The 13,178-nt window shown below is 48.0% G+C and overlaps 1 protein-coding gene and 1 non-coding gene across 2 annotated transcripts in view; both read right to left on the bottom strand.

Moving 5' to 3' along the window:
* Positions 1-7,305: 7,305 nt before the first annotated feature.
* Positions 7,306-13,178, bottom strand: part of Rnf41 (ring finger protein 41) — a 27,232-nt gene continuing 21,359 nt past the window's right edge. Inside the window, exons 4-7 of the mRNA XM_021204771.1 lie at positions 10,886-11,157; positions 9,857-9,992; positions 9,279-9,382; positions 7,306-8,622 (exon numbers count right to left, since the gene is read on the bottom strand). Of these exons, the coding sequence (XP_021060430.1) occupies positions 8,271-8,622; positions 9,279-9,382; positions 9,857-9,992; positions 10,886-11,157 (864 nt within the window). The 3' untranslated portion in view covers positions 7,306-8,270. The remainder of the gene's footprint in view (positions 8,623-9,278; positions 9,383-9,856; positions 9,993-10,885; positions 11,158-13,178) is intronic.
* Positions 10,428-10,558, bottom strand: LOC115064748. Its single transcript, XR_003844572.1, has one exon.

Consider the following 13,178-nt stretch of genomic DNA (forward strand, 5'->3'; position numbering starts at 1 on the left):
ATCCCAGCACTCGGGAAGCTGAGGCAGGTGGATCTCTGAGTTCGAGGCCAGCCTGGTCTACAAACTGAGTTCCAGGACAGCCAGGGCTACACAGAGAAACCCTGTCTCGAAAAACCAAAAAAAAAAAAAAAAAAAAGAATTATTTTCAACTTTGCTGATGTAATGCCCTGATATGCGAGACTACATCCCGTCCTCAGCACTGAAAGCCACCAAGGGGCAAGACTGCACTTCACTGTTGTAAAGCAACAGCAGGCAACAGGATGCAAGGTGTAGATTTCAGTCACTCTGATGTACAAAGGACACTTCCCAAAAAAACCTTCCTGATTCCCAGATCCTTTGTCCATCTATTGTTGGATCTTAGCACATTCTCTCCTATTGTAATTACATACTCATCTCTATTAAATCGGGTACCATTTTGTCACATGAACCTTCCCTTATACTACTGAGTACTTTTTAGGTTAGACTGATGAGTATTTGTCCCACTCCCCAACTCTCCTCAAATTCTATGGAGCTGGTGGAAACCTCAGATGATGGAATCAACTTGCCTATCACACAGGACAGTTCCATCCCCCAGGTCTGAATAAACCAGGTGGTGGCTGGCATCTGTAATCTCAGCTCAGGAGCCAGAGGGCAGGAGACCACAAGTTCAAGGTCACCTCACTAAGGGAGAGGGGGATTATTTAAATGAAGGAGGGTCACACACATTCTATGAAGCTGTTGTTGCAGGTGTTTGTGAGTTGCCTACTCCAAGTACTGGGAACTAAACTCCAGAAGAAACAGTATGAGGAAACAGTATGAGCGCTGACCTGCTGAGCTATCTTCCCAGCTCTGGCACAGCAATGATGTCAGTATGGGTTATAAGAGAGCTGTGATGGTGCCTTGTTGGTTGTCAACGTGACCAAATCTGTAATTAACTAAAACTAAAGCAGCTGTGAGCACATGTTTGAGGTGGGAAGACTCACTTTTAATCCGGATCTTCTGAGGTGGGAAGAGCCACCTTTGATCCAGATCTTTTAAGGAGAGGAGATTCATTCTGGGCCACATTTCCTGTGACAGCCTAAAGAACATGGAAGAAGGAAGTCCTCTCAGTGGCAAGCCCATTCCCTCACAGGCCTTAGAGCCTGCTTCCTCAGGATTTCAGCGTATACAGAAGGCCAGCTAAGGCATGCAGACTCGTGAAGTAAACTGCTGGATTCCTGGACCTTCTGTTGGTAGACAGCCATTGCTGGACTTGCCAGACCATAGCCTGTGAGCTTCTTTTAAAAAATCCTCTTTATATATATATACACACACACATATAACACACACACACACACACCATTAGTTTTGTCACTCTAGAGAACCCTAATACACATTTTGGTACCAGAAGTGGTTCTAGAGCAATAGAAGGATGAATTTTCTTTCTTTCTTTCTTTCTTTTTTTTTTAAAGATTTCTTTATTTTTTTTAAAGCTTTATTTATTATATGTAATTACACACATAGCTGTCTTCAGACACTCCAGAAGAGGGTGTCAGGTCTTGTTACAGATGGTTATGAGCCACCATGTGGTTGCTGGGATTTGAACTCAGGACCTTTGGAAGAGCAGTCGGGTACTCTTACCCACTGAGCCATCTCACCAGCCCAGGATGAATTTTCTTAGGTATCTGGAATAGGCTTTCCAATTTGCCAACACCTACCGTTTCCGAAAACCCCCCACTGATGATGCCTTTCCTGGGAACTGGGAGAGTAATGAAAGCCTGCAGTGTGAACTATTTGACAAAGGTAAAAGTGGATTTGATTATCCTGATTCACCCATTGTGAGAGACAATGGATTTGGTGACTATATAAAACTCCTAGACTATTTGTGAGGGGGAAAAATGATGATTCTGGTTGGTTGCTCCTTATCTCTGAATAAACTGGCAAAGGAAAAGAATGCACTCTGTGATAAAAAAAAAATTATCCAAATTCTAACATCTCAGAATACGGTGAAGAGCAACACTGAACTTAGCGATGAACTTGACCCGCTCCGTGTGTGCATAAACAGCCTCAAAGGTTCTAAGTGTGCCCTAGAAGGAAGGCAATCTTCTCTCCAGCAGCCACAGAGTTCAAGTTGCAGGAAATCAAAGGAAGTACTCATTATACGACTGGCTGAATTACAAAAAATAAAAAATAAAAGCCCCAGTTCCAGAGGGTGTTGGCAGTTAAAGGGCATTAATTTGTTAAGGACTGGGATCCTGTAACTTGGGGTGGAGGTGTGTGGGAGGACCCTATTGAGGCTGAGAACTTTGAGGCCTCAGATTCTCACGGTTTCTCTCACCTGAGGAAGTGCTCTCCCCTTCAGCAGATATCTGTCTACCCTTGCCTCCTGAAATATCCTCTCCGAATGGGTGAAGGACGTGAAGATACTTGTCTCAAACAAACACACAAAAACAAAAACCCAAAGAGGTGACTTCAGAAGCCTGTCTCCCAGACATCCCTGTCATTGCTCACTGGGCATATGACAAGGAGGCCATGGTAGCAGAGGTGGGAGAGGTTCTGTCTGGGCTCCACCACATGCACTGACACTCACCAAAGCTGACATGGCTCCAGAGGCAACCTGGTGGCAGGGTGACTAGCCTGGACCTCTTCCTCCACAGAAAGGTCAATGCTTTGTCCTTACTGGAGTAGATACTTATTCTTTCCTGCACATAATGCTTTTTGCCTAAACCACCATCGCCGGACTTCCAGAATGTCTTATTTACCATCATGGTATTCCAGAGTTTCGTTTATGACCTAGGAACTCACTTCACCGCTGGAGAAGTGTGACCCTGGGCCCACAGTCATGGAACCCACTGAGACCATGTTTCCCACAGTCCTGAAGCAGTTAGTCAGACAGATGGGATGGCCAATGAAATCACAGCAGTCTGAGACAGACTTCTCCAGAAGGCTGTATATGCTTTGAATCAGCCTCCAACCCATGGTTCAGTTTCTCCCACTGCCAGGGTCCACTGGCCCAGGGATCAGGGGTGGAAAAGGGAGTAGTTCTCATCACTCCTGGAAACGAGGAAAAGTTTTGTTTCCTATTCCTGTGACCTTAAGGTCTACTGGAACTAAAGTTTTGCTTTTAGAGATGGCAGGAGCCACAACAAAAATTCCATTGAATTGGATGCCCCAGAATTCCCCCTGGCCGCTTTGGGCACCTGGTGCCCTTAAGCTGTCAGGCTCAGGAGTGTTAGAAGGGCTGATTGATCCTGATTACCATGGAGAACCTGGATTTCCTCTCCACAATGGAGGGAAAAGAGATTATGTCCGGAGTGAAGTAGATCTTTTAGGGTATATCTTGGTGCTACCATGTTCTGTATTAAAGACAATGGGAAACTTACAACAGCCTAATCTAGGCCTGATGACAAAGGGCACAGACCCATCAGGAACAAAGACATGAATCCCTCCTCCATGAAAGAATCAAGACTTGCTGAAGTGCTCACTCAGGGTAGAGGGAACACAGAACGGGTAGCCAAGGTAGGTGGTAGTGAGTACCAGCCTTGGCTACAGTGACCAGTTGTAGTAATGAGGAGTATAATTGACAAATTTCTGTTCTATTTTGTTAAGAATGTGTGTGCTGGCTACTTTTATGTCAACTTGACACAAGGTAGCAGGACTGGCGCTGAGGGAGCCTCCATTGAGAAAATGCCTGCAGGGCATTTTCTTAGACTGATATGGGAGGACCAAGCCTTTTGTGGGTGAGGCCACCCCTGGGTTCTTTAAGAAAACAGGCTGAGCAAGTCATGGGAAGCAAGCCAATAGGCAGCACTCCATGGCCTCTGCCTCCAGGTTCCTGTCCTGATTTCCACTGATGATGAACAGTGATATGGAAATATAAGCAAAATAGGCCTTTTCTTTCCCAAGTTGCTTGAGTCATGGTGTTTCATCAATGGTAACCTTATTAAGGCAATGTGTTTGTACAGATATTGGTGTTTTCTATTTGTTTTTAAATGTGCTTCTCCAGATAAGGGTTTCTCTGTGTAGCCCTGGCTATCATGGACCAGATTGGCTTTGAACTCAAAGATCTGCCTGCTTCTGCAAGTACTGGGGTTAAAGGTGTGTCATTTCACACGCTCACTTTATCATTTACTGCAGCATCAATGAGGTGGTCAGTGGTTCTCCTATTTGAGTTTCCAGGAGAAATGTCCCTCAAGGGACACTACACTTATTAGAATTTATTATTTATTTATTTAATGAATATGAGTACACCATTGCTCTCTTCAGACTCACTAGAAGAAGACATCAGATCCCATTACAGATGGTTGTGAGCCATCATGTGGTTGCTGGGAATTTAACTCAGGACCACTGAAAAGTCTGTGCTCTTAACTGCTGAGCCAACTCTCCAGACCTAGAATTTATAAGGCGTTGTATGGAAAATAGTTTAATCATGTTAGGCGTAATAATGAGCTGGCTATTGTTTTCATATGGAAATTAAGCAAAACATGATTGTGTATTGATCTGACTTACAATGGTTAATCTTGGTTGTCAGCTTGACTCTATCTGGAATTAGAGGTCGGACACACCTGTGAGGGATTTTTTTTCTTAAATCATTTGATGTGGGAAGACCCACCTTTAATCTGGGCCACATCTCCTGGAGGTAGCCTATATAAAGGACATGGAAGAAGGAAGCTCGCACTCTTTGCTTGCTTGCTCTTGCCAGCAAGTTCATTTCTTCACTGCCATTACAGCCTTTGCCTTCAGGATCCCACCATACACTGAAAACCGGCTGACACATCCAGTCTCATGGACTGAACAACTGCTGGATTCTTGGACTTTCCATTGGTAGACAGTCGTTGTTGGACTAGCTGGACCACAGCCTGTAACACCAGCTGAACACCAGGCATGTATTTACGTGGTACACAAATTAAAATTTAAAAAACAAAAACAAAAAACTGATTCAAGGGGGAAAGAGGGTCCCAGCATTTCTGACAGGCTCATGTCTCACTTCCCAGTGCTCCACACTGTGACTGCCAATCATTCTCATACCCTCCAACCCCCTGCCTCAGTACGAAGCCCAGGCTGGTCTGGAACTCACTACGTAGAACAAATGGCCTCTGACTCAACAATCTCCAGAGTGCCAGAACTACAGTGTGCATCGCAGGGAAGACTCAGAGAGACAAGGATGTCCTTTCCCTCAGCTTAAGTATAAGGAGAGTTCCATTAGATTTACAGTACGTGCATGATAAAGATCAACAAATTCAATATACAGTTGGAGCTGGAGAGATGGCTCAGTGGTTATGAGCACTGGCTGTTCTACAGCACCTAGATTCAAACCCAACATGGTGGCTTACAGCCTTCTGTGACCCCAGCTATAGGAGATCTGGACTCTGTGGGCAACAGACATACATGTGGTGCACAGACAGAAATACAGGCAAAACATTAATATATATTTTTTTCTTTTTTTTTTGGTTTTTCAAGACAGGGTTTCTCTGTATAGCCCTGGCTGTCCTGGAACTCACTTTGTAGACCAGGCTGGCCTCGAACTCAGAAATCTGCCTGCCTTTGTCTCCCAAGTGCTGGGATTAAAGGCGTGCGCCACCACTGCCCGGCATACATAAATATCTTAAGCCACACATGCATGCATGCACACACACTCGAGCACACACACACCCACACACCCACCCCAGTGGTTTCTCACAGTAGGAATAAGGTAGTAACAAAAAGTGTTCAGCAAAAATGTGTGAGCATGTTGGACATGTATGTGCATACTCATGCTTTCAAGGTGTTTGGAAGAGGATGCTGGGTGCCCTGTTTTATTACTAGGCCATATTCCTTTAAACCTGCTGGCCCCTCTCTGAGATCTGCCTGCTGTCTGCTGGCTCCCAAGTACTGGGATTAAAGGCATGTTCTACCATGTTCTTTGAGACACTGTCAATCACTGAACTTGGAGCTCAAATAGGGCCCAGCAAGCCCCAGTGACCTTCTACCTCTGCCCCACACAATGAGGGGTCATCTCTTGACCATGCTCGGCTCTTTAGACAGGTGTTGGGAATTTGAACTCACACCCTCATGTGCACTTAGAGCCATCTCCCTAGCCAGGAAGTCCTTGTCAAGGTCTGAGCAGCAGGAGAGCTGTTTCAGGTTTCCTCCCTACATCATCAGGAGCCCCTAGGGGGCGGAAGCTTCCCACTTGCTGGAAAGAGGTGCTGAAGTCTTCAGTAGTGTCCTCCAAATGCAAGAACATTTAGGAAAACAGAATTCCGGCTAAAGGGACACTCTGAAGAGAATTCAGTTAGGCTTACTAGAGCAGTAGAGCACAGAATGCAAAGCGCGCAATGTGTATACAATTTCCAGACAGATACTCTCTCAAGACAGAGGTCAGTGGAAGGTACATTACCAAGCAAGGAAGAATCCTTCATAAGGGGGTGACTAAGAATTTAGAGTTGAGTGAGAGATTTATTAGTGCAGTGAACACATGTAAAGCACACAGCACACAGGAGAGCTGCAGATACCGGTGCAAAGGGCCCGGAAGCTTCAGCCTCCTCCATCGTTCATCTCAGAGTAAGGAACAGACAGTGTGGGCTTGGCAAGGCAGGCAGGAGCAAAGAGGAAAAAGAAACGCAGCCGGGCGTGGTGGCGCACGCCTTTAATCCCAGCACTTGGGAGGCAGAGGCAGGTGGATTTCTGAGTTCGAGGCCAGCCTGGTCTACAGAGTGAGTTCCAGGACAGCCAGGGCTACACAGAGAAACCCTGTCTCGAAAAACCAAAAAAAGAAGAAAGAAAGAAATGTAGTAACCCGACTAAGTATGGCAGCCTTTTTCAAACTCCTGAGCACAATGCCCTGGAGCTGGAACACCCAGCTCTTTCTTATGGTCCTCAAGCTATACCCTTCTATCCCAACCCCACAGGAGCCACATGACTCAACCACGGAGACCAAGAGCAGGCTGGACTGGAGTGGAGCTCCCGAGAGAAGCTAGTGCACAGTGAAGGGAGCCCTCTGCCCTCTCCAACCACACTCCACCTGTGCTTTTAAAATAATCATACCACTCTTTCTCCTTGCTCACTCTACTGGCCACCCAGGCGGGGAACGCAGCACGGGGAACCCAGCAGCAACCCCGAGAGCCTTAAATGGACCCAAAGTCCTCAGGCGGACTTGAGTGAGGCAGTGTAGTCAGCCTGGGGCACAGGCATCGATGCTGGACTGCCACAACCAAAGCTCCTGCAGGGTGATGGAGGGGAGGGTCAGAGCGGTATCAGACCAGAGCTCGTGCTGAAAAGGGAACATATGAAACAGACCTTACCAGCCCCACCCACCCCAAATCCCAGGATAGGAACAGTCAAAGAAAGGGCAAAAAAAAGGTTTTAAAGTTTTGTTGATGTTTTTTTCTTTTCTCCTTTCTTAAAAAAAAAAGTAAATAAATTAAATTGCCAACAACGTGGCTGGGCTGATCAGAGACAGACACGCCAGTCCACCCTACGCAAACAAGACTGGGTAACAGATGGGGTTTGCGACTCGGGAATATAAACAAACAACGCCAAAGGAAATCAAGCTAACTGCAATCCCAGGGCTGAAGAGGGGCCTACGGAGGCAACAGACACCCCTCTTGAGGAAGTGCCATCCTGGACCAGCAGAGCCGGACAGCAGCTTCCTGCTGAGTGGACAAACACCAGTGCTCTCATGCCCACCCCTTCCTTCCCTTCCCTAATTATGAAAGGTGTAGGAAAGAGTTCAACGACATGTCGGCAACCCACCCTGCGCACCCTCACAGGGGCCACCCTGCACACCCAGCAAGGCCTGCACCTTCACAGGGGCCTGGACAGGGATGCCTGCGAGGCCCAGGCTCTGGCCTCACTGGTTAGAGGGTTTGGGCCACACCCTTAGCCCTTCTGCTAGATGCTGCTCCTCAGAGCTGTTCTCAATGCTGTATGAAGTCAGCAAGCCTGCCTGCTGGGATTCCCTGGTTTTGGAAAAGATAGACAATTAGAAATGCCTCACTCCACCCTGATCCTCTAGGGAAAACAAATTTCTTTGTGCTTTCTGAAAATATTTGGGAACCAGGGATATTAGTCAGGAAAATACAGAAGTGGGGATTTCTCCACCCTGACTGAAAATTTACAGACATTGTAGGGGAAAGAATATAGCAAAAGGCAGGAATCTGGGTTCTCCGCTGAAAGGCTGAGCTAAGTGCCCCAAAGTCCTTCGTGCCAGAAGCAGGGAGTACGTGGCTCAGGTTCAAGCCGTGACATAAGGGCTGTGGGAGAAGTCAGGGCTCAGCTGCTGGAGCAATGGGTTTTCCAACTCTACCTCTTCCTGACAGCCAGTTATGCTCTTATATCTCCTCCACACCATGCGCAAATATCATGACGAGCCCTGGCTCCTGCACCATGTCGTCCCCCATGTGCTGGTTCTCACAGGCCATCACCACTACAGCCTGCTTGCCAGGGATGCGCTTGGCCACGTAGTTCTCATAGTAGCGCCGGTTCATCTGTCTTGTCTCTAGTGTGGCCAGACCCTGGGGCCAGCTGCGTTCATGGGCATTTTCAATCAGCTCGTTGACGATGGAGGCTGGGCAGCCACTTTCCACGAGGGAGCGCTTGATTACAGCCTGAAGCACAGCGTCAGGAGTGGAGATCATGCCTCCCCAGCGGGTCACTCTTGCAGGCTGTAGGGAGTTCACCCACCTGTGGAGGGGTTGGGACGGTCATTCCAGCGCCTGCCTTTCTCTGCTTTGTCTCTTTCTCCTCAGAGATGACCTCTACTCTGCAGGCTACCTCACTTTCTTTCTTTCCAGCATTGGTCCAGAAAACCCAAATCCTCTTCTAGTTGGGCCTGCTGTTCACGTCACATCACTCACCATACTCAATCCCTGAGTCTAGGCTGTTATTCTTTGAAATCCCAATGCATGCATGGTGCCTACCACACAGCAACTGCCAGACTGTCTTGAAGGAAGGAATGTCTTCCACACTGTGGTCCTTGGGCCTATTCCTCTCTACTCCCACACTCACCGTCTGGTCTACCAACTACACAGGCCTCCAAATGGAAAGGGTCTTACATGGTCTTACACTTCCCTCATTCACTTGCTTGGTTTTACTGGATTTCATAGACTTCCCTGGGCGTACACTCTGCCCTCTCCTCCGTTTGCTCCTGAGTACCCCTAAGCTCTCAGGACATGCTTGGTGCATGGTGGTCCCCAGCTACCTCTAGACAAGCTCCATCCTCAGCCAGGACTCCCCCACCATCTACCCCAGTGAACAAGAAGCCTGGGTTGGAGCTGAGGGTCTCGCTCTTCTCTCTGGCCCCGCCCTCCCTTTGACTCCACACCCTGAGTGACGCTTACTCGAGGATCTCGTTGTACTCGATTGTCTCCTCCAGGTTCTGAAGGTTGGGGTTGACACTGCGGATGGCTCGCATATATGCCTTCAGCAGCTGAATGTCTCGCTTCTGTTGGGTGGAAAGAGAATCAGAGAGGACTCTTAAGCCAAACAGTGGGTCTGAGAATGAGGGTGCTTGGGAGATCTGAGGAACAGCACACTACAAGCTTCTTCAGGAAGACTAGCAAAATGGCTTCATGAAGAAGGCACTCCATGCTGGGCAGTGGTGGCACACGCCTTTAATCCCAGCACTTGGAAGGCAGAGGCAGGGGGCTTTCTGAATCCGAGGCCAGATTGGTCTACAGAGTGAGTTCCAAGACAGAGAAACCCTGTCTCGGAAAAACAAAAAAACAAACAAAAAAAGACGGCACTCCACATGTCAGATGACTGAATGGTTGACTGGCATGAAGGGAAGTGAGGGCAGACAGGTCCAACTGACTCTCTACTAAACTGTAGACAGAGCAGGACACAGGCTGTGGTATATGGGATGGGCAGGAGGTCATTAACCAAGGCAAACATGTCCCCCTGGTCTCCTGGGCCCCACCTGCTCTGCCAGCTGGTGCTTGTGTTCAGCAGATGTCTTCTCCAGCTCTGCGATTCGAGTCTGCTGCTGCTGGACCACGGAGCGCAGGTGCTTAATGCAATTGTGGTTTGGCAGTTCATCTTTGGGCATCTCCAGGCTGCAGTCCAGAATGAGACAAGAGCAGAACAGGCTATTCAAGGGGACATTATAGCTCATGGCTTATTCTATGACAGAAAACTGCTGAGTGAGCTTTCTGCAACTTACTAACAATCTTTCTAGGACTTCCTTTCTTCAATTTTTCCAAACATGCTCTTTGCCCTTATATGGAACTTTTACCCATAAAACAGCATTGGGGAGGGGGGGGACCAATAAATGCCTTGAGTCAAGGTCCCACTTAGCCCAGACTGTCCTCTAACTTGTGTTAAGAATGACTTTGAATTTCTGATCTCCTTCCTCCACCTTCCAGTGCTGGGATTATGGGTGTGACCACCATGCTGGCTGCTCCTATGGTGCTCAAGACAGTCAGCTGTGCAGACTAGGAAAGCACTATTCCAGCTGAGCTAGCAGCACATGCCCAGTGCCTCTGCCACGGAGTCTCCTCTTGTGCCTTTAAGAGCCAGCCCTCCTCTTAGGAGCCATCCTGAATTAAGAGGGAAATTGCTGTGTGTCTCTCAGGCTCCTCTGTTGGCGTCTACCTGCATACATTCCTTTATGAGGAGACCTACATCACTGCTCAAAGGATCAGTGTTTAATTTAATACTTCCCACTTCACAGACAGAAAATAGGGCACAAGGGAACACGAGAGGTGCAAGACTGGTCCAGGCAGCCCGACAGAGTCTATTGGCCTGGAGAGGTAAAGCGCTGCGACCTTCAGCGCTAACAGAGGCCACTGGGCTGATGTCCTCTTTCTTTTAACAAGAGAGCAAAATGGTCATAGTTGGAAAGTGGAGAGCCATGGGCAGGGAGCCAAGGAGGTCAGGAGTGTTCCTTGCCTACGGGAGTGCAGCCAGGAAGGCCCATGTCTGAACGGAGTGGAAGGAGGAATCTCACCCACAGCCCTGCTCACAGGTCACAGGCCGCTTCGGGTTGTGCTCACAGTCACTGAGGTGGGACATGAGGTTGTCAAGCCTGACAACAGCACTGCAGCCAAACACAGCGTTGTCACAGGCAATCTGTAGCTTTGACAACATGTTCCGCATGATCCGAGGTACTGGGCGCAGGTGGGCAACCGTGACAACGCTACGGTCTACCGGACACGTCTGCTGCTGAGAGAACCATTGAGTGATGCAGGCGTTGCAGAAGGCATGCTCACAATGAGGAGCCTAGAAGGGACAGTAGGGGCAAAAGGGACACAAGGGAATTAGCAAGGGCTGAGAGCCCGGATCCAGTAATTATGAAGCCAATGAAGCCTGCAAGCAGACTCTAGAGCAGAGGTCCAGGGCTCACAATCAAGGACAGGTCTCTCTGGGGCAGAGCATTTTCATGTCAGGCTAAGACTTGCTTCCTGTGCTCAGTAGAAATGAGTTGAGAGACAAGATAAGCAAGCAGAAGGTTCTGTAACAGTAAGAGACTTACAGGACACTCAAGGAGTGGAGAGGACGACACAAGGCCGTCCATCACTCAGAGCCAGCAGGATCGCACACAGTAACTGCCAAGTAAGGCCAGAGGAAGGTGAGCCCTGCCGGCAGGCGACCACACAGAGCCTTATGGGGAAAGATGTGTTCTGTATACAGGGCTTCATGAGTGACTCAGACACAGCATAGGGACAACGGCAGAGACTCGCTAACCACAACAGAAGTGAGAGAGTACAAGGGCTGTGTGTGGCTCACAGGCTGAGGAGGAAGTCTTGTAAGCACCTGCCCTACATGGCAAGAGCTGCCTCAGAAAACAAATGAAGAGGGGACTCCCAGGTCAAAGTGCTTGCCACCAAACCTGAGGTGAGTCTGACCCCTGGGATCTACATGGTAAAGGGAGAGAACTGGCTGCAAACTACTGAGTTCCATATGTTCCATGCACTGTGTGTGTATTCATGAGCACGCGCATGCGCGCACACACACACACACAAACACACTAAGCAAACGTAAGAAAAAAAATCCAGGCAGGGTGGTGCACGCCTCTAATCCCAGCACTTGGGAGGCAGCACTTGGGGGGTCTCTTTAAGTTCCATGCCAGCATGGTCTACACAGTAAGACCTCGTCCCAACAAATGAACAGTCCCTCCAAACTCTCAAACAAACAGACAAACGGGGGCTGGCAAGACAGCTAACAGAACTTGCTAGTCTTCCAGAGGATCCAAGAGTTCCTTTGGACCTCCTCAGAAACCTACACATGGCATGTCCCCCCCTCCCACACACATACAAAAATATTTTAAATATATTTTAAAAAGGAAAGAGAAAAGACCCAACAACAAATCACATAGGGAAAGTAAGGGAAACTCCTGTGAGAGGTTGAGATTTCTCTGTGTAGACTCAAGTTCTCTTTATGAGATCTGGCATGACCATTCAATGAGGTATGACCCCTGAGTCACAAATGCTACACCTGGGCATAGGACTAGCTTTTGTGTGGGGGGGTAGAATGACACTGTTCTCTGTTTCATAAATATCATGGCGGGGTGGGGTGGGGAGTCCCATCACTTAGGATGCTAAGAGAGGCAGGAGGACCCCAAGTTCCAGGCTAAGTTGGAATATATAACCATGCCCTGTTTCAAAAACCAGAGTAACTCCTCACCTCCCCCATCATATATAAAGACGTCCCTTATTTCTTTGAGAAGGTTCCCTGGTTCCTGTGAAGATACTACCTGGCATTCAGCAATGAGCAACGAATGGTACCCAAGTCAGGTGAACTTTACATTTATTACAGGTGTGCCCAGAACTGGGAGTGTGTATAAGTGCAAGTCACATGGACCATGGAGCACACATGGTTGTGAGGCTCCTCTCCACAGTGGGTTCCAGAGAGTGACCTTAGATAATTAGGCTAGTGCAGAAAGCGCTTCAAACCCCTGTGCTGTCACATGGGCTCAGAGTTCACATCTAAGAAGCTCAAAAGCCAGGTTGGGGACACGGTTTGGCAGGTAAAGGTGTCTGCTACCAAGCCTGGTAGAAGCAGAGAATCGACTCCCACAGAGTACCATCTGATTCCATATGTGTCACAACACACTGTGAACACACATGCAAACACACACATACACACCAGAGGAGGGCATCAGATCCCATTACAGATGGTTGTGAGCATCTGTAATGATGTTCTGAGATCTGTAATAAAGTTTTGAGAAGAGTCATATGTTAAGGGTTTCATATATATATGAAAATATATATATATATATATATATATATATATATATATAT

The sequence above is a fragment of the Mus pahari genome, chromosome 9, assembly GCF_900095145.1.
Source record: "Mus pahari chromosome 9, PAHARI_EIJ_v1.1, whole genome shotgun sequence".
Classification (NCBI taxonomy): Eukaryota; Metazoa; Chordata; class Mammalia; order Rodentia; family Muridae; genus Mus; species Mus pahari.